Raw genomic sequence first — 20,747 nt, 5'->3', positions numbered from 1 at the left:
TATCTGAACATGGCCTAAAAGTAAAAGGGTGTGGATAGTGAAGAGAAGAAATAGATGTACTCCCTCCATGTCCATAAAGAAAGCCGTTTTGCACGTTGACATGGTCTCAAAAAAAACTTTGATCACTGATTTTTGCTAAAAAAATATTTATAGAATATAGTCAATATATAGTTTTATAGAACTACATTTTAAGATGAATCTACTTACACCACTTTCATATTTTTAAATTTAACCCAAAAGAATTTATTTATAGTCAAAGTTAAAAACATTTGACTTAAAGACAACCTCAAAATGACTTTCTTTATAAACATGGAGGGAGTAGGTTTATATCCGATTTGGGCACAAGAATCAAAATTTTTTATGAAAAATATAAATGAACTATATATTAATAGTGAAGAAGTAACTAATATATATATATATATATATATATATATATATATATATATATATATATATATATATATATATATATGTGTGTGTGTGTGTGTGTGTGTGTGTGTGTGTGAGAGAGAGAGAGAGAGAGAGAGAGAGCGAGCTGAGAGGTACACTATAAAGAATCGTACAGCCAGCGTCCGGCTATTAACGTAGCCTTGATCTTGTATACGCCACCGCTCACTGCCTTGTTACGAGCCTTGCTCTTGTATACGCCACCGCTCACTGCCTCGTGCCTTGTTATGAGCCTTGCTCTTGTATACCCCACCGCTCTCTGCCTTGTTATGACTTGTGTGGCTCGTGCCATCCAATAGCTAGCGTCATACATAGCGTTCCATAGTTTATTATATATTATAATACTATACAAGAGCTGCCTTGTCTTGTCGGTGTGTGTCAGCAGCGAGCCAATGACACACGACCCATCGGCTTTATATGCGCCACCGCGCGCTCATCTATGGCCTCGTTTAGATTGCGAAAAAATTTCAACCCGATAAATAGTACAACTTTCGTCTTATTTGGCAAATATTGTCCAATCGTGCACCAACTAGGCTCAAAAGATTCATCTCGTGATTTCCAACTAAACTGTGTAATTAGTTATTTTTTTACCTACATTTAATACTTCATACAAACGGCTAAAAATTGATGTGATGGAGAGAGAGTGAAAAAACTTGGAATTTGGATGGCATCTAAACAAGGCCTATCTATCTATCAGTACTGAAATCCTGCCCTGGCTCCGGGGAGTGGGGACACCGAAATGGAGAGGCTGTTCGCCACGGAGAAGCACGGAGGCAGGGCGCTCTACAGGCTCCACGCCATCACGGTGTTCCTGGGGATATGCCTGCTGCTCTGCTACAGGGCGGCGCACGTCCCGGCGGCCGGCACCGGCAGGGCGGCGTGGCTGGGGATGCTCGCGGCGGAGCTGTGGTTCGCCTTCTACTGGGTCATCACGCAGTCCGTGCGCTGGTGCCCCATCCGCCGCCGCACCTTCGTGGACAGGCTCGCCGCCAGGTTTGTGTGCATGCATGCATCATATATCATGATCCATGCATATACATATATACTTTCTGTGGATATATGTATCAATATAAGTATCATTGTTGCACGTCCAAGCATTTCTCAGAAGATTAGGAACTTCTTGATGCATCGGTTCATATGTATACACGTACTCCAACAACCAACATGCTGTTTGTGTTAACAAAGGGGGCGTTTAATTAGATCGTTGAGCTAAAAGTAAATTAACCCTCTTGTGACAGTGGATTGAATTAATATAGACCAATCATGGGCTAAAAATTGGTGGACTCTTGACCACGACGTACTAGCTCCATTAGCTCTTATTGTACACTCCGTATTAAGCTAATTGAGTTGATAATGTTTAGACGTCCAAAGTCCATCGATAGTGCTAGGGCGTTGTTGCTGATGTCCTTGCGAACGTACGTGAGAATGATTGCTAACTCGCCATTTGAAAACACTACTAAAAAAACGATTTGTAGCAACACCATCCTTTCTTTGCAGGGGCGGCTTTATATTGAGCCGTCCCTATAAATGATTGCCACATGAGGCGCCCTTACAAATAGATTTATAGGGGCGGCCGATGTTATCAGCCGTCCCTAGAAATGGCCCGATTTGTAGGGGCGGCTCAATATTGAAGTGCCTCTACAAATAGACGCCGAGTATTAAAAATTAAGCACTAAAAATTATTTTTTGCAAACGACTTCGGATGGAGAAACAACCAAAATAAAAGTTGTAGATCTCGAAAAGTTATGAAATTTGTAGTTGACAACTTTTTTATTTGAAATCATCTTGTCAAGCAAAACTACATTTGAATTTTCAAAAATTTGAAATTTGAATTTTTTTTAAACGACCTCGGATGGATAAACAGTAAAAATGAAAGTTGTAGATCTTGAAAAGTTATGAAACTTTGTAATTGATAACTTTCTCATTTGAAATCATCTTGTCATGGAAAACTACGTTCGAATTTCTCAAATTTGAAATTCAAATTTTATAAGTGACCTCGGATGGAGAAACTACCAAAATGAAAGTTGTAGATCTAGAAAAGTTATAAAACTTTGTAGTTGACAACTTTTTCATTTGAATTAGTTAAGGCCTCAAATAATCAATTTATGCTCAATTTTGTATAATATGTGGGGAACCAAAATGAAACGTAGACACAAGTGACCGTGAGATGCAGTGGTAGAGGAGTTTACGTGCGAGCGAGAGGTTATGGGTCTGAAACCCGGCACACGCAAAGTGTGCAAAAATCATGAAAAAATACTACAACGGTAGAGTGAGGGTGTGTGTGGCTGCCGATGGGGATCTCCTCGGATTAAAAAATTACTATTTTTTCTCCTTTTTCGTGATTTTTGAAAATTGATTTGTAGGAACGGCTCAATATCTAGCCGCCCCTACAAACCGCTCCTATAAATCAGTGATTTATAGCCACCCCTTCATAGGAACGGCCGGCAAAACCACCCCTACAAAAGTTACGAGCCATCCCTAAAAAATATTTTCTACATAGTGAAAGTTTGTACCAGAGCATAGCAACAGCTTACCTTGAGTAGTACTTGCTCCGTCGTCCTAAAAACAAATATAACTTTAGGTTTCAACTAAGTCAAAGTTTTTTTTTAAATTGACTAGCTCTGTAAAAAATAATATTAATTTTTATATATCTAAATAGATTCACTATATGAAGTTTATGTACACTCCCTTTGTTTGACTTTGTTTTTCATCGGTCTCTTGCATCTCTAGGACCTAGTATATAACACGTCGAACATATATTAGCGCACATGTTAGTATTGATTGAGTTTTTATCATCTCACCAAAACTTATGCTAAATCATGTATAAGGGCACATGATCCTTACACGTGCATTCTCGTTTCTTGTGGATCCAAACCCGTGACAGTGTGACCCCAAGCCTCGCACAAGCCTTCTACGTGCCACTACATGCATGTTTCTAAATTCTAAGGCGTTGTTTGGCACCCCTCCGAGCGGCTCCGGCTCCACGTGCATACACACTGTGCAACACTAGGGTGAAGCAAAATAGCTCCGACAAAATATAAATGGAAAAGTGGAGAAGCCAAAGGAGCAAGTGTTTTGAGGCTCCAACGACTCCGCTACAACATTATGATGGAGCCGGCCGGGGCCCTTTCAAACATGGCCTAACTGCAGTAGAAAAATTTGCCCTCTATTTTTATTGGAACTATTTCGAAAGACAAGTCTCTTTATGACCTGTCTATAGAAATCATTTTTAGAAGCAGACCTCTATATAAATTATAAACATCAAAAACTCACTTTTAAAAAAATGTTTGGGAGCTTGTAACGAATATAAATGAGCCTAACGAAAATGTTACCAACTATAAAGTTTTAGATTCCACAAAGTTGTATATAATTTAGATATAAAGTTTTGTCCTCATCCAGCTCCATTTGAAAACAAAATATATATGAATTTATTTTAACGGCACATATTTCTAGAGACATGTCGTCCTATGAATTGTCCTAAAATCGATTTCAAAGGATGGTTCAAAAGGTGAAAAAATGAGTGGGGACTATCCCAACCATGTACCCGTGGGTATCCACTATGGATTCATGTCATGTGCCCATACATCCATTTTTTCCTCAGAAGGTGACCGATCTCTATAAATCTCCTATTTCTTTTTTTTATGGGCTATAAATCTCCTATTTCTATTCCAAGGGCAGCTAGAAATTGCGACAGGGTGTGGAAAAACAAATCTGAGGCCCCTCAGAAAACCGTTTACATGTAGTAAAGTTTTTTTTACGCATGTATAGTAAAGTTTGAAACCGTGCTACAGATTGCAGACCACAGGCACCCAGGACCAGATAAGAATAGATAGACCAGGGGCGATTCGATGACATATGCATCAGATTTTTTTGGGTCCATTTTGGTCCTTTGTGCATCATGCGTTGCGTGTACAGCCTATTGAAACGGTTACGATGGCATGGGTTCTACTAACCGAACCAGACCTGTTTGTTTTTTCTTTAAAAAAAAAGAACTGTGCGTTTGTTGTGAATCATGCCATCGTTGGAAGAAAGTAAACAAAGCTATTACTGAACCTTAACACCCGTATCATGTCAATTGGAGCAGATTTGGAGAACGGCTACCCTGTGTGGACATCTTCGTATGCACAGCGGACCCGCAATCGGAGCCACCAAGCCTTGTCGTGGCCACAGTCCTGTCACTCATGGCATACAACTACCCACCTGAGAAGCTACGCGTGTACCTCTCAGACGACGGGGGCTCCATTCTCACTTTCTACGGCATGTGGGAGATCTCCGCCTTCGCAAAGCACTGGCTTCCATTCTGCAGGAGATACAACATTGAGCCACGCTCACCGGCCGCCTACTTTGCGGCGTCGGATAAGCCTCATGATCCACACGCCTTAGAAGAGTGGTCATTGGTCAAAGTATGTGTATTTTTTGAAATTAAACACTTGTATACAGATGACTAGTAGGCAGTAGGAATACATTGGCACTCACACATGTTCGCCATGGCAACTGGTATTCTTTTGGGCAGGACCTCTATGAAGAAATGACAGAGCGAATCGATTCCGCGGCTAGGTTGGGCAAGGTTCCTAAAGAAATCAAAGTAAAACATAAAGGATTTTCAGAGTGGAATACAGGTATTACCTCAAAAGATCACCACCCAATTGTTCAGGTACCATTCCCATCCCTCCTAATTTCGCATTGTTCAGGACGCCAGGCTTTTTATTAAAAAAAACTGTTCCTTTTGCTAGATTCTGATAGATGGGAAGAACAGCAATGCAGTTGACAATGAAGGAAATGTACTGCCAACACTGGTGTACATGGCACGAGAGAAGAGGCCTCAATACCACCATAACTTCAAAGCTGGGGCAATGAACGCTCTGGTATGTTCACTAATCTTACTACATCACTCCATCATCTTAGGTCTAACTTAGCAAATATGCTGTGAACTCCATGCTTCACATTAGCACATACATGTTTGCTTATAATTGCTACTTGAAACAAGTTTGTCGAAACAATTATGATTTTCATTATCACAAATTTTCTAGCTATGATGAAAGTAGCATAAAGGTCAGGACATGCTATCAGCTATCATTGATTCATCTCCTTATTAGGAGAAAAATCATAACATAGAGTTTGTGAATGTGCAATTCAGATCTGTTGGTCCTACTCCTACATATATGGCTATATGAGAACCTACTCATGACGGCCACCAGATATCATAAAGTACAGACTAGGGATTGGAGTCTGACAATTCCCGTAAACAACACAGTGCATATTTCTAAGCTGTGAGCTTTTCATTTGAAATGCAGATAAGGGTGTCATCAGTGATAAGCAATAGCCCTATCATCATGAATGTGGACTGCGATATGTATTCAAACAATAGCGATTCAATTAGAGATGCTATGTGCTTCTTCCTTGATGAAGAAATGGGTCACAAAATCGCATTTGTGCAGTACCCTCAGAACTACAACAATATGACCAAGAACAACATATATGGTAACTCCCTCGATGTCATCAATGAGGTCAGAAAAATATATATATTTCAATACAGTTCTCACATGGCAGAATATGCAGTCATTATGCATGCATTGACTCTAACACTGGTGTTAAATCTTAAGGTGGAGTTGAGCGGTCTGGACACTTGGGGTGGCCCATTATATATTGGCACTGGATGCTTCCATAGAAGGGAGACCCTATGCGGCAGGAGGTTCACCAAAGACTACAAGGAAGACTGGGACAGAGGAATCAAGACAGAGCACTGCATAGACAAGACTGAAGAGAAAGCAAAGTCGTTAGCAACTTGCACCTACGAACATAACACGCAGTGGGGAGATGAGATGGGATTGAAATATGGCTGTCCAGTGGAAGATGTCATCACCGGACTGGCAATACATTGCAGAGGATGGAAGTCGGTCTATAGCAATCCCCCAAGAGCAGGATTTATCGGTGTAGGGCCAACAACACTTGCTCAGACAATACTGCAACACAAGCGATGGAGCGAGGGTAATTTCACTATTTTTGTTTCAAAGTACTGCCCCTTCTTGTTTGGGCATGGAAAAACCAAGTTACCACATCAAATGGGCTACTCAATCTACGGTTTATGGGCACCAAACTCACTGCCTACGTTGTATTATGCTGTCATCCCTTCACTATGCCTACTCAAGGGCACCCCCTTGTTCCCTGAGGTATGTTAATTACATATAACAAGTATTAGTGTATTACTTCAGTTCATGTGAATTTGCATTGAAACTAACATGATCCTCTTAATTATGTATTTCAGATAATGAGCCCGTGGATCGCACCTTTCATATATGTCTCAGTTGTGAAGAATATCTACAGCGCATATGAGGCATTATCATGTGGAGAAACATTGAGAGGATGGTGGAATGGACAAAGGATGTGGATGGTCAAAAGAATAACCTCGTACCTCTACGGCGTCATTGACACCATCAGGAAGGTGTTAGGACTGTCAAAGATGGGGTTTGTAGTTTCACCAAAGGTAAGCGATGAAGATGAATCCAAAAGGTATGAGCAAGAAATCATGGAATTCGGAACGTCGTCGTCGGAATACGTGATCATCGCAACCATTGCACTCCTCAACCTTGTGTGCCTGGTGGGAGGACTATATCAAATCCTGGCAAGTGGCGAGAGTAAAATGGCATTGCATGTATTTTTCCTCCAGGTCATTCTCTGTGGGGTGCTAGTGATCATCAACGTCCCAATCTATGAAGCAATGTTTCTCAGGAAGGACAGAGGGAGAATACCGTTCTCAGTCACACTAGCCTCCATTGGCTTTGTGATGTTGGCCCTCTTTGTGCCATTCTTTTGATTTTGGGGTCCTAAAAAAGGTACAGAGGATATTGATACTACACGATGCAAAAATGTATGCTTGCAGTACGCAAAAACGATGCCTTCAGCTAGCTGTGTCGTGTAAATACTACTCAAACAGATAGAGAGCTCCCAACCGTGTGTGAACATGTATGGGTCAAGACTGAAATGCCCCCAGTCGGATGAACTTTCATCCTACTGATATGATGATCATTAATGACACATATTCACCTCACCGTACCATATATTCTTCGGAAAAGGTGAGCGAGCTACCATGTCGATCGTCAGCACTCACCAACTACGTAGGGCATGTATATAGCAATTGGCAACACCCGTGTAAGAACAAGTATATCAATTGTCTTATAGTCAAACTAGTCGGTAATTTTTACTTATGTGAAGAAAAGAGATAAGAGCTCAGCTTTCATACGAGCAAAACACGAAAACATAAACACTGATGGGTCTGGATAGAAATGCATATGATGAGGAATATATATGAAACAAAATGTAACACATGATATCATATAATAAAAAAACTGTTTATAGATACATAAAAGTTAATTATTATATAGCTTAGCTCTTATAACTTGACTTATAATTAAACACTTGATTTTATTATTGACTTATACCAAGACTCCATTCTCCAAGTGATGCGTTCCTGACTGCTTGTTAGCCCCTTTCGCGCGTCATGCAGGGCGGGCACGGGCGGACGACGAGCAAGCTTACTCCTATGTCCTAACTCCTATGCCCGAACGCTCAGTTGGTGGGCTGTAACGTCAGCCTAACTACCCCCTTCTATCCGCTCAAGAGTGTCTCAAAAAAAATCTCTCATCTAGTCGATCATATCTGTTCGTCTACTCGCTCTTATCCGCTCAGCGCGAGGCACCCGTAGCGTTCTCCACCGCCCAGGTGCGGAGCGGCACAGCCTGCCGCCACCGAGGCGCAGCGCTCGGCCTTGCCAGGCGCGGTGCGTGGCTGCCCTCTCCTAGTCGTGCGGCCACGGCCTCCCAGCTGCGTCATGGAGCCACCGCCGCTGCCGGGCCGTTGCGTCCGATGAACTCCGCACAACAATGAGCCTCCAATCTCCTAAGCACCAAGGAGATGTTGCGCTAAAAGCGCATGTTGTAAATGTTGTATTTGGATGTTTCAAAAGTAGATCGAGAATTGCATACGGGATGCGCGTGGGAAGTAGGAGGGAGCGTGAGCGGTCCCTGCGCGGGCGACGTCCAAGCAGCGCAGGCTCCGATGTGGGCGCATGAAACATAGGCGCGGACGGACTATATCCGAGCAGTGCGGGCCCCATGTGGACATGCGAAACAATGGCGCAGAAACGGACTACAGGCATGGGCGTCCGTTTAGACGTGCCGAGTATATATATCAGTCAGCGACACACGGTCACACGGACCATGACTAGTAGTCCAATCAAGTGGCGAGGCGATTACTACACGGGTGTTCCTCCTCGTCTCTAGCTAGCTTTCCGTTCAATGCGACTGTGTGAGCGAATCTTCCCGTCCAACCGCAGCCGGCGGCCTTGCTCGATCATGACGCTTTTCATTTTCTTTTTCTTTAAATGGCGGGTCCTATATAATGTATGAGCTGATAGTGATATGATAGTGTCATATATACTGCAATAAGACGCCAAACAAGATAAGCATCAGCAATCGAGTGGAGTGGGATCTGTGTATGAACCTCACAGTCACAGTGGACACTATCTTCTTCACCGTCGTTTTCCAAGAAGACGAGTAGTTCGTCTTCTACGCCCCGGCGGCTCGGCCCCCGGCTGCTAACGGTGAAAGGCTTCAGGATAACAGCGATTTCTCTCATGGAAATAGGCGGCTGACGACGCCCTCGGAAGGCAGCGACGCTACTGATTAAAGGGACATTTGGAATAAATATAGAAAGATCATAGTAATTTTAGAGGTATTTTTAATCCTAAAGGAAAATTTCCTTGTCTCTTTGCAACAAAGGATCAAATAAACCCTAAGAAATTCGTTTGGATTCAATGGTATGGAATTTTGGAAAAAAAAAATAGCATGTGGTTCGACCTCAAAGAAACTTTTCTTTGGTCTATCCCTCTTTTGAAATCCCTGTTCGTTTCTTGTGTCGTATCTAAATACCACATTAGAAACTGTCCTATATTTTTAAAATCTTGTATGACTGTAAGTTCCATGCACCTTCAGTTCTACGTATGTTTTTTCTCTCTCTGTGTTTCGAAAATGCTACGTTATAGAGAGCCGCTAAACATGCAAGCAACTATATAAGTCCATAAAACTATGAGTATCTGTTTGCATCTCATTCTCATATTGAAATTCTAAATTCGAGATAGTGAAGGTAGAATCTGAATTCTGTTGGCCCCGGATCTCCCGTACGGGTGAGCCGACCACTCACCGATATTGCCGACCACATATTATGGCTAGAGGTAGAAGAAGAAATGGAGAACAGCCCGCACGCACACACAACCCAAGCATCAGCGTTGGTCGGAGCTCTGCAGAGAAGATGGCAAAACTGAACTCGCTCTCTTTACTGAGTTGCAGTGGAAAGCTATAAATACAACTGTACCCATCTAATCCTAGTACACAGACATGTCAGGCTGCTACAGTAACTAGATGTGACAGCAGGGCTGACTTTGGCGCCTGCTCTGCAGCAGATTACTTTAGAATTCTTCTCCTAATCCTGCTACTAACCCTAAAACCTCCACCATGCCGATCATCTTCTTCAGCTCCATGAACCGAAGACGGTCGAGTGGCTTGGTGAGGACGTCCACGAGTTGCCGACCAGTTTTGATGAACTCGATGACGATCTGTCCTCCATCGACACAGTCCCTGTGGAAGTGAAACTTGATGTCGATGTGCTTGCTTCGGTCGTGGAGAACCGGATTCTTCGCGAGGGTGATGGCGGGCTAGTTGTCCATCATGAGTGCTGGTGGGTGAGCTTTTGCACCGGTCAGCTCGCCTAGTAGCCGATGCAGCCACACAGCTTGGCACGCCGCTGTGGCCGCCGCCACGTACTCTGCCTCGCACGTGGACTTAATTATGGGTTTTGGTGATAATGACCACGCAATTAGAGAACTAATGGGATTTATCGAGATGATAAGCAGGGAATTTATATTCGAGGACGCTACATGAAACGGAGGAGCCCCCAATTATAAATATAGATGGCTTCAAACTCAAAAAAGGTTTAAGATTTTTTTTATATCTTGAATTTGAGTATAGGAAAAGCCGTACTATAAAGGTGGACACAATGCTTAAGCTAATATATGCTAACAAGTGCTTAAACAACCACAAGCATCCTCAGATTCACAGCCAAGACAATCTACACTTCACTATTACCCTTGCTATCTTGCGTCGAGCGGCACTGTCGCACTTAAAGAGAGGCACTAACGCACTTGAGTCGTGGCACAAGGAAGTTAGCGCCCACGCTGACTTCCCCAGATGGCTCGAGACGTATTAAATGGTCTCGTCCGACCCCTTGGTGCGGGCTCCGTCTCGCCCGACCCCAAGATCGTGGGATCCGTCTCGCCCGACCCCAAGATCACAGGATCCGTCTCGCCCGCCCCCTTAGCGCGGGATCCGTCTCGCCCGACCACAAAGTCGCGGGCTCCATCTCGCCCAACCTCAAGGCCGCGAGCTTCGTCTCGTCCGACCCCTTGGGTGCGGTGACCGTTGAGGGTTGGGGTATATATACCTTTCCCTTTCCTCCCCAACGTCTATCTATGATTTAAGTGGCCGTTGGGGGCTAGGGTATATATATATCTTTCCCCTTCCTTCCCAAGTGGAACCTGCCTCTTCTTCCTCACTTGAGCACGTCTAAAGCAGAGCAGGAGCTCTCTCTCTCTCTCATCCTCCATTGTTGACCACAAGCCCTCAGACAAATCCATTGATTTTCCCATCAATCCTTGAGGAAAAAGGGTCTCAAACTCGATTAGAGAGCAGCTCCATTGATTTCCCAACTCTAAAGAGCACTTGGTTCATGTTTTGGCTAGCGGTTGTGCTTGTTACTCTTGGAGCTTGGCTTCTAGCCGGCTAGAGCGTCGCCCGTGGAGCTTATCAACTTGTGTGGCAGCCCTAGGAGTTTTGTAACCATCTCTTGAAGCTAGTAAACTCACCCATCATCTCAAGAGTTAAGTCTCTTGACTTGAGAACGAGGAAGGGTTGGAAAGCTCTAAGCCTTAGTGGCTAACCTCAACAACCTAGAGGTAGGCAAGCCTGGGTGGCGAGCCAAACCATGGGATAAATCATTGTGTCACTTGTGCTTGATTTACATTACTTGCATGACATATTGTCGTTGAGGTGTTTTCTAGGTTTTTTAGTTGATCTACTTGTGTGTTATGTTTCTACCACTTCTAGCTCTTGATCCGTGATTGTCATACTTGCAGTAAGCCAGAAAATTTCTCTCATCTAAGTTTTTCTTTATGGATTTTGAACTGTGACTCAAAGTTGTCTGCAGGTGCGACAGTGCCGCTGTTCTGGTCCGGTAGTGCTGCAGTCCGATAGTGTCACCCTCTAGAGTGGCAGTGCCGTAGGGTGAATTTGATAAAAAGTTTGAGTGTTTGTTTTGACAGGCCTATTCACCTCCCTCTAGGCCAACCAGAGATCCTACAAGTGGTATCAGAGCCGGTTACCTCGTGTGCGCTTCACCACATGAGGCATGGAGCTTGGGGGAGGATCCGGTGTTGTGAATCCCATCAACGTCGATCCAAAGGATGTTGGGCTGCATGACACCAACAGCAGTGAGCTTAGCGCCTCTACAGTGAGCAACTCCATGCTCCCGTAGCTAGAGGCAACCGATGCCAAAAAATCTCAAAATAAAGAAGAAAGGAGAAGAAGAAGGATAGCTAGAAAAGAGAAAAGAGAAGCAAGAGAGAATAAGAGGAAGGAGCAGCAGTGGTTAGAAGAGAAGAAAGGAAGAAAAGAAGAAAGAAGACTCAAGAGAGAAGCTAGAAGAAAAAGAAGAGAAGCAAGAAAGAAGAAGGAACAATAAGCAAAAGCCTCCAATGCATCTTCAAGTGAGCTATGTAGCAGCTCCGAAGATAGTGATGATGATGAGTCCTACCAAGTGCATAGCAAGAAGGACAAGAAAGGGAAGGGCAAGAAGAATGACGACAACAAATATGCCGCCGTATCCTTTAACTATTCTTCTATGTCTATGACTAACCATGATCGCAAGTCTTTCATCAATATGCCCACGGGCAAGTTACCTCATTTTGATAGGACTAACTTTGCCAAGTGGAAGCACTTGATGAGAGCCTATCTTATAGGTCTTCATCCCGACATTTGGGAGGTTGTTTGCAATGGATTTGAGCCACCGGTTGATCCCAAGAATCCAACCATGGAAGAAATGAGAATCATCCACCTCAATAGTCAAGCTACTAGTGTGCTACTTAGTGCCTTGGATGGTGATGAGTACGATAGAGTGATTGGTGTGGATGTTGCCAAGCAAATTTGGGATACTTTGCATCTTGCACATGAAGGGGTTGACAAAGTGAGAAAGGCAAGAATTGATTTATTGATATCCAAGTTCAACCAATTTGTTATCTTGGATGGAGAAGGGCCACAAGAGATGTTTGATAGGTTGATGACAATGGTGGGCAAGATTATAGTCTATGGTTGTGATGAGCTAGATGATCATAAAGTTGTCAAGATTATGTTGGAAGCTTATTCATCTAGAAATGAGACCATACTCACTCTAGTTAGAGACAAGAAAAAGTTTGAGTACTTCACACCAAATAATGTACTTGGGAGGATCTTGACCTTTGACATGCAAAGAGAAGAATCAAATGAGAGGAAGAAACTTAGAGAATTATAAGCAAAGTTAGAGGGCATCAAGATCAAAGATGTAGCTCTCAAGGCCAACAAATCAAGCAAGCAAGGCTCTACAAGCAAGTCCAAGATCAACCAACAAGCTTCAACTAGCAAGCCCAAAGCAAGCAAGCAAGTTCAAGAAAGAGTAGAGACCACATTATCTTCAAGTAAAAGTGAAAATGATGATGATCAATATGAGAAAGTGGATGATGTTGCTCTCTTTATAAAGAGGTATCACAAGGGGCTAAAGAAGCAAGGCTACAAGGTAGTGAAGAGAAGCTTCCCAAATAAGAAAAAGAGGACATGCTACAATTGTGGAAGCACTGATCACTTTATTGCCAAGTGTCCATATGAGATCAAGGACAACTAATACAAGAAGGATAAAAAAGAGGAGAAGACCGACCATAGAAAGAGCAAGAAGTACATAGAAGAGGCTCACATTGGGCATGAATGGGGCTCAACTAAAGAAAGCACAAGTGAAGAGGATGAGAAGGTTGCAACTATTGCTATTCACAAGTCATCCCCTACACCAAGGCTCTTCAATGACATGTCTGATGATGACTACTACTCCCCTCACATTTGTCTCATGGCAAAGGGTGAGAAGGTAAAATCCAAATCGAAGGCCAAATCTCCTCCACCTCCTAGTGATATCTCTAGTAGTGATATTAGTGATAGCTCTAGTGACGATGAATCTAGTGATGAAGAAATAAACATGATAACTAAAAATTTGGATGGAAAGACCAAGTTATTCATCACTAAGCTAATTGAGGATCTAGAGAGTTTCCAAGCCGAGCTATAATCTAGAGAAGAGACTCTTATCCCTTAAGAGGATCTCTACATTGCTAGCAAAGAAGCTCTTGCATTAGAGAGAAGTGAGATGGAATCCTTGCACAAGGCTTTGGCCAAAGAGCAAGAGGACCATGCTATCACAAAGAAAGTAAATAATGCTCTCAAGAAAAAGTATTGTGACTTAGATGAAAAGCACAAAGAACTTGAGATGCAATATAGCATTCTTTGGGATGGCAACTCATATCTCACTAAGGCAAAGGAAACCTCTACTCCCTCCACTAGTCAAGGTTGTGGAAAATGTTTTAATCTTGATTTGAATGCCTATTCCACTAACCTTGCAAACATGGAAGCTATGAGAAAGGAGATTGCTAGGCTCAATGAAGTCATTGGAAAAGAGTGGATAAGTGTGACCCAATCCAATGACAAGAAGGTTGATGAATCAAAAGGGCCACAATTCAAGCAAGGAAGGCATCCCTTAATCAAGCATGGGCTTGGACACACAAAAGGAGCTAAGACAAATGGAAGAAGGATAGTGAATAGCTATGAGTGTGTGCAGTTTGAGAGGAAGGGAAAAATTGGTACATATTAGCCTGCATAGACCATGGCAGTGCAATGTTCTCGAGCAGCAGTGCCGTACCCCGCAAAAATGGGAAGGCTACCAATTTTGTTCCTGATCAAATTAAGCCCAAGAAGAAGGTGTACCAGGAGGAATAGGTTTTCCAGAAGCCTAAGGAACCAGTGTGGGCCTCCAAGAATAAGTATGCCTATCAACCAAAGACTTATGCACCTCGACAAAGCTTGACATCATGATTTGTTTTGAGGAACAACAATAGTGGGAAATTGGTTGCAAAATATGTTGGAAAGAAAATCAACATATATAAGAATACTTCTATTTGGGTTTCTAAGATTCTTGTGACTAACATGCAAGGCCCCAAGTCAAATTGAGGACCTAAATCTAGCAACTAAACTTGTTTTGTAGGCATACTCCTCTGATGGATCAAGTTGGGTGCTTGATAGTGGATGTACAAATCATATGACCGGAGAAAGGAGTATGTTCTCATTATATTCCTTGATGACGCACTCAAATGAAAATATTATCTTTGGAGATAATTCAAAGGGGGATGTGATTAGTCTTAGTAAAGTTGCTATAACCCTTGAGCATTCAATTACAAATGTATTACACGTTGATTTGTTGAGTTACAATTTGTTGTCTGTTTCTCAATTATGTGAGATAGGCTACAATTGTCTCTTTTCGGATAAGTGTGTGGAAGTCTTTAGAAAGGAGGATTCCTATATTATCTTTATGGGTCAATTAAAGAACAAACTTTACTTAGTTGATTTCAACAAAAGTAAAGCTAAGCTTGAGACTTGTTTAGTGGCAAAATCTAGCATGGGTTGGCTTTGGCATCGCCGACTAGCCTATGTTGGGATGAGGAACTTAGCCAAACTTATAAAAGATGAACACATTCTTAGACTAACAAATGTTCACTTTGAGAAAGATAGGATTTGTAATGTTTGTCAAGCCGAAAAGCAAGTTGGAGCACCTCATCCACCAAAGAGCATCATGACCACCAATCGACCATTGGAGCTAATACATATGGATCTCTTTGGACCGGTCGCCTACCTAATTATCGAGGGTAACAAATATGGTCTTATTATTGTTGATGACTATTCCCGTTTCACTTGGGTATTTTTCTTGCATGACAAGTGCCAAGTTCAAGAGAAGGTGAAGATATTTATTAGAAGAGCTCAAAAGGAGTTTAGTCTTCCCATCAAGAAAGTGAGAAGCGACAATGGAACCGAATTCAAGAATACTCTAGTTGAGGAATTTCTTGATGAAGAGGGCATCAAGCATGAGTTTTCAACTCCATACACCCATCAACAAAATGGTGTAGTAGAGAGGAAGAACCGTACACTCATTGAAATGGCAAGGACAATGCTAGATGAGTACAAGACGTCGGACATCTTTTGGTGTGACGCCGTCAACACCGCTTGCCATGCCATCAACCGCCTCTATGTACACAAGAAGTTGAAGAAAGCTTCATATGAGCTTCTAACCAGTAACAAGCCTAAGGTGTCTTACTTTAGAGTGTTTGGGTACAAGTGTTTCATATTTAACAAGAAACCCAAAATCTCTAAGTTTGCACCTAAAGTTGATGAAGGTTTTCTTCTTGGTTATGGATCAAATGAGCATGCCTACCATGTCTTCAACAAAACCTTTGGGAGAGTTGAGGTTGCGGTAGATGTGATATTTGATGAATCTAATGGCTCTCAAGTGGAGGAAGTTGATTCAAGTGTTGTAGTAAAGGAGGATCCACCATGTGAAGCAATCAAGCAATTGGCTATTGGTGATATTAGACCACAAGAAGATAAAGTCACTGAAGTGGTGGTTCCTCAAGTTGCTGCTGACATACCTAATGCTACACTATTGCAAACACCTGCTACAACTCCAGAGCACAGCAATGCCACACTTGAGGGCAGTAGTGCTGCACCTACACAGTCAGTAGCAGCTGATTCGACTCCAGCCCATGGACAAAACTTACAACCCATATTTGAGCAAGATGATGATGAAGATCTAGAAGATGAACAAGAGGCCATTGAGCATCCAAGGCTGAGGCAAATAATACAACATGATCATCCCGTTGATAACATCCTTGGGAGTCATCAAAAAGGGGTAGCAAACTTTTATCAATATTACTCGTTTGTTTCCTCTTTAGAGCCTCTTAAGGTAGAACAAGCACTTGGAGACCTGGATTGGGTGATGGCCATGCAAGAAGAGCTTAATAACTGAAAAAGAAACCAAGTGTGGACTTTGGTGGAACAACCCAATACCAATGTCATTGGTACCAAGTGGGTCTTCCGCAACAAGCAAGATGAGAATGGAGTGGTGACAAGGAACAAGGCAAGGTTGGTTGCTCAAGGTTTCACTCAAGTAGAGAGCTTGGACTTTGAAGAAACATATGCACCAGTGGCAAGACTTGAAGCAATTAGAATGCTTCTAGCCTATGCCGCTCATCACAACTTCAAGCTATATCACATGGATGTGAAGAGTGCATTTCTCAACGGCCCTATTCAAGAACTTATCTATGTTGAGCAAACACCAGGCTTTGAAGATCATAAGTTCCCCAACCACGTCTACAAACTCCAAAAGGCGCTCTATGGGCTTAAGCAAGCACCAAGAGTATGGTATGAACGCCTTAAGGAATTCTTGCTCAAACAAGGCTTTGAAATAGGCAAAGCCGACCCTACCCTTTTCACTCACAAAGTTGGTAAAGATATATTTGTGTGCCAAATATATATCGATGACATAATATTTGGTAGTACTAATCATACTTTTTGTGAGAAATTTAGTAGGATCATGATGAAGAGATTTGAGATGTCCATGATGGGTGAGTTGAAGTTCTTCCTCAGATTTCAAATCAAGCAGGTAAAGGATGGAACTTTTTTAGTCAAATGAAGTACACCCATGATATGCTCAAGAAGTTTGACATGGTGAATGCCAAGCCTATCAAAACTCTCACGCCAACCAATAGACATCTTGATCTCAAAATTGAAGGGAAAGCCATGGATATCAAGGTATATCATTCCATGATCGGCTCTCTACTTTATTTGTGTGCATCTAGGCCCGATATTATACTTAGTGTGTGCATATGTGCTAGATTTCAAGCTAACCCGAAAGAGTGTCACTTGGTGGCCATTAAGAGAATCTTGTGATATTTAGTACACACTCCTAACCTTGGTCTGTGGTATCCTAAGGGCTCTAAGTTTGATCTACTTGGGTATTCGGATTCTGATTACGCCAGTTGCAAAGTAGATAAAAAAGCACTTCGGGGACATGTCAATTCCTTGGACAATCCCTAGTGTCTTAGAGTTCTAAAAAGCAAAATTGTGTAGCCCTTTCCACTGCCGAGGTCGAGTATGTTGCGACCAGTGCATGTTGTGCCCAACTACTTTGGATGAGGCAAACTCGGCAAACTCTTTGTGATTTCGGATATCATTCTACCAAAATCCCATTATTATATGACAAAGAGAGTGCCATTAAGCTTGCAAACAATCCCGTAAGCCACTCTAGAACCAAGCACATAGACATCCGTCATCATTTCTTGAGAGACCATGAAACCAAAGGAGATATCGAAATTCACCATGTGAGCACCGAAAAGCAACTAGCAGATATCTTCACAAAGCCCCTCGATGAGTCAAGATTTTGTGCTTTGTGTAGTGAGCTAAATATACTTGATTCTCGTAACATGGTTTGAATTTAGCATGCCTCTGTTTGATAAACTAGTATCTAGGCAAAAGAGTTGAAAATTTTCATATTGTGCATGAAAATGATTTATAAAAGGCAACTTATGTATCATGATCATGGTCTATATTGATTATTTATTTCTGGTCATGGTATATAGGTGATATGTGTCCATATCTTATACAGAGAGAGTAATATAGATTATAGCTAACTCCCACTATTTTAGGGAGTGCGGTAGTGCCGTGCCTGCCGTGCAGCAGTGCCGCTCTACGGCAGTGCTGGGCTAGGCATGCGGCAGTGCCGCACTTTGAATTTCAATTGAGATTTGACCCAAACGGTTTTACTATGAGGCCCATTTATTCTTCCTCTTATCCTCAGGTCCACGGTAACTTCTCTCCCTCTCTCTTCCCCCCAACGCCGACGCCCGCACCTCTCTCTCCTCTCACGCCCGCGCCATCACCGTCACTTGGCCATGCGTTGCCAGTCTCTAGTAGTGCCACGATAGCTGCTAGCCCTCCCTCAACATCACTGACGGCTGCTACTACCCCTGGCCTGAGTAGTTTTTTCTCTCTCCTCTCCTATCCTTGTTTGAGAAGATGGAGCATGGAGATAATGACTAAAGGGGGAAAAGAAAGATGAATGAGCAAATAGACAAGGATCCACCTCGCCGTGGTCAAGGGAGGTCAATAGTAGCAGGCAGTAGTGCAGCTCCAAGGGGACTTGGTGATAGGGGGAGGCGCGAGCAATACATTGAAGATGAGGAGAGGCTGGAGATGATAGGTTGTACCATTGATGCCATTCCTAACACCCCACAATATCTCTCTGAGTTTGATGGCAGATACATGAGAGATTTTGAGGGTGAGGTCATCATGAGACCTCCAGATGACTCCCACCAGCATGCAGTTGTCAACTATTCCAAGAGTTGGAAACTAGTGGAAGAGGCAAGGGGGATCAATCCCTATGCAGTGCGTAAGGATTTGGGCATTGATTATAGATTCTGGAATGAGTTTCATTCCAACTTTTATGCCACTGCCAGTCTTGCATCCAAGAAAACCAAGATCATCAAGATGTAGTACATTGATTGGGATGAGATGCAGGAGAAGGAGGAGCCTGAGTTTGACAAGGTAATCAAAATTTGTGATAGGTTCTAGCTTTCAGACATCATGGGTTTCCAGTATAACTGGAATGAGGAGGTCATTGCACAGTTTCATGCCACATACTTCTATGACCAGACCTCTGATGAGATTCACTAGATGACTGATGGTTGGCACTACCGAGACGACTTTGTCACTTTCAGCCAGATTCTTGGCTTTGGGGAGGAGCATAGAGGTTACACTTACATTCATGATGAGCCTCGAGCTAAGATCCGTGACATCAGTTACATGTGGAGAGATAGAAGGATTGCATATGGCAAGAGGAGTGGTCTACATTACATCTATTACATCCTCAACAACCTCATCAGGAACACCATCAACCCAAAGGATGGAGCAGCCTCAGATATTAATGGCTATGTGAGAAATGTGTTGGCTAGATTTGCTCTAGATGGGGACAGGTTCAATGTCCCTAGATTCATGTGGACTGAGTTGAGATTTGCAGTGGGGGATGGGAGGAGGGAGCTGCCCTATGCCCCTTACCTCATGTTCATTATTGAGAGGGTCATTGGATTTTATTTTTCGAAGGATGGGATGCACACCTTCTACAAAATTGAGAAGACCTAGCTAGCTACAGCTACTCAGGGAGCGAGGAGCTCTCATGCTCATGTAGACATCCCTGAATCTTCCCGCTCTAGGTCTCACAGAGGAGGCAAGATGAAGAAGTTTGGCAAGTGGTTGAAGGCAATCTTCGGCAAGTGCACCTATGCAGCTAACAGACCATATGAGACACAGCTTGAGCAGTGTCAGTAGCGCAGATAGGACCTTCCACCACTTCCTCCTATTCCACCTCCTCCATAGTATGACCTTCTGAGTCCCTCCAACATAGATTTAGATGAGGAGGAGGAGGAGCAGGGACGAGCAGTAGATTGGGATGAGACCCTGGAGGGATACCGTAAAAGACAGGAGTCGAGACGTTCCACTCGTTCCACTCGCTACACCACCACTACTCACCGTTAGGGCCATGCACGTATTGACTTTGATGATGTTGATGGTGATGGTGGTGCCAGGACTGCTACAGGAGGTGCTAGGGCTACAGGAGATGATGATATTGATTGGACAGACATCCAGGGAGATGACGAGTAGGTGTTGATCTTTCTTCTTTTCTTCTCTTTTTGGTGCTTTATGCCAAAGGGGGAGAAAATTAGAGGGGTCAATAACTTTTTCGACGCCATGGAGGTTGCTGCGTTCGTATCCGTTTAGAATAGTCTTTGTTAGGTGAGAGTTTGAGACTCCATTAGAAACTCTATTTATGTAATAATGCTACTTAAGTACTATATTATATATCTTTATATATATCACATGTTGTGTGGTGTCTGTTCTGATCTATGCTGTTATAGCAAGTGCGGATATGCCGCACCCAACTACAATAGCAAACCATGTTGTGCATAAACTGTCATTTGCATCACGTTTTACATACCTAACATAGTATGCAGCACACCATAGGAGCATGGATGTAGCGGGAGCCCCATCACTTTCACTAACATGTGAATCTTGGCTTATTAT

The 20,747-nt window shown here is 42.9% G+C and overlaps 1 protein-coding gene across 1 annotated transcript; it reads left to right on the top strand.

The window, feature by feature from the left end:
- The first annotated feature begins 1,135 nt into the window (after positions 1–1,135).
- LOC136542057 (cellulose synthase-like protein E6) lies at positions 1,136–7,505 on the top strand. The gene is made up of 7 exons (XM_066534332.1): positions 1,136–1,440; positions 4,532–4,850; positions 4,961–5,101; positions 5,181–5,312; positions 5,742–5,954; positions 6,051–6,617; positions 6,713–7,505. Exons 1-7 carry the CDS (start codon positions 1,187–1,189, stop codon positions 7,259–7,261), a joined length of 2,175 nt encoding a protein of 724 aa, XP_066390429.1. The 5' UTR covers positions 1,136–1,186; the 3' UTR covers positions 7,262–7,505.
- Positions 7,506–20,747: the final 13,242 nt, after the last annotated feature.

The sequence above is a fragment of the Miscanthus floridulus genome, chromosome 3 (genome assembly GCF_019320115.1).
Source record: "Miscanthus floridulus cultivar M001 chromosome 3, ASM1932011v1, whole genome shotgun sequence".
NCBI classification, from domain to species: Eukaryota; Viridiplantae; Streptophyta; class Magnoliopsida; order Poales; family Poaceae; genus Miscanthus; species Miscanthus floridulus.
The sequence above is the reverse complement of the archived record's forward strand: the minus strand, read 5'-3'. Positions and strand labels throughout refer to the sequence as shown.

Excerpts from the sequence above, each read along its gene's own strand:
- LOC136542057 (XM_066534332.1), top strand. The coding sequence starts at position 1,187 with ATGGAGAGGCTGTTCGCCACGGAGAAGCACGGAGGCAGGGCGCTCTAC. Across the intron at positions 5,955-6,050 it reads CCCTCGATGTCATCAATGAG|GTGGAGTTGAGCGGTCTGGA; the intron begins GTCAGAAAAATA and ends TTAAATCTTAAG. Across the intron at positions 6,618-6,712 it reads GCACCCCCTTGTTCCCTGAG|ATAATGAGCCCGTGGATCGC; the intron begins GTATGTTAATTA and ends TATGTATTTCAG.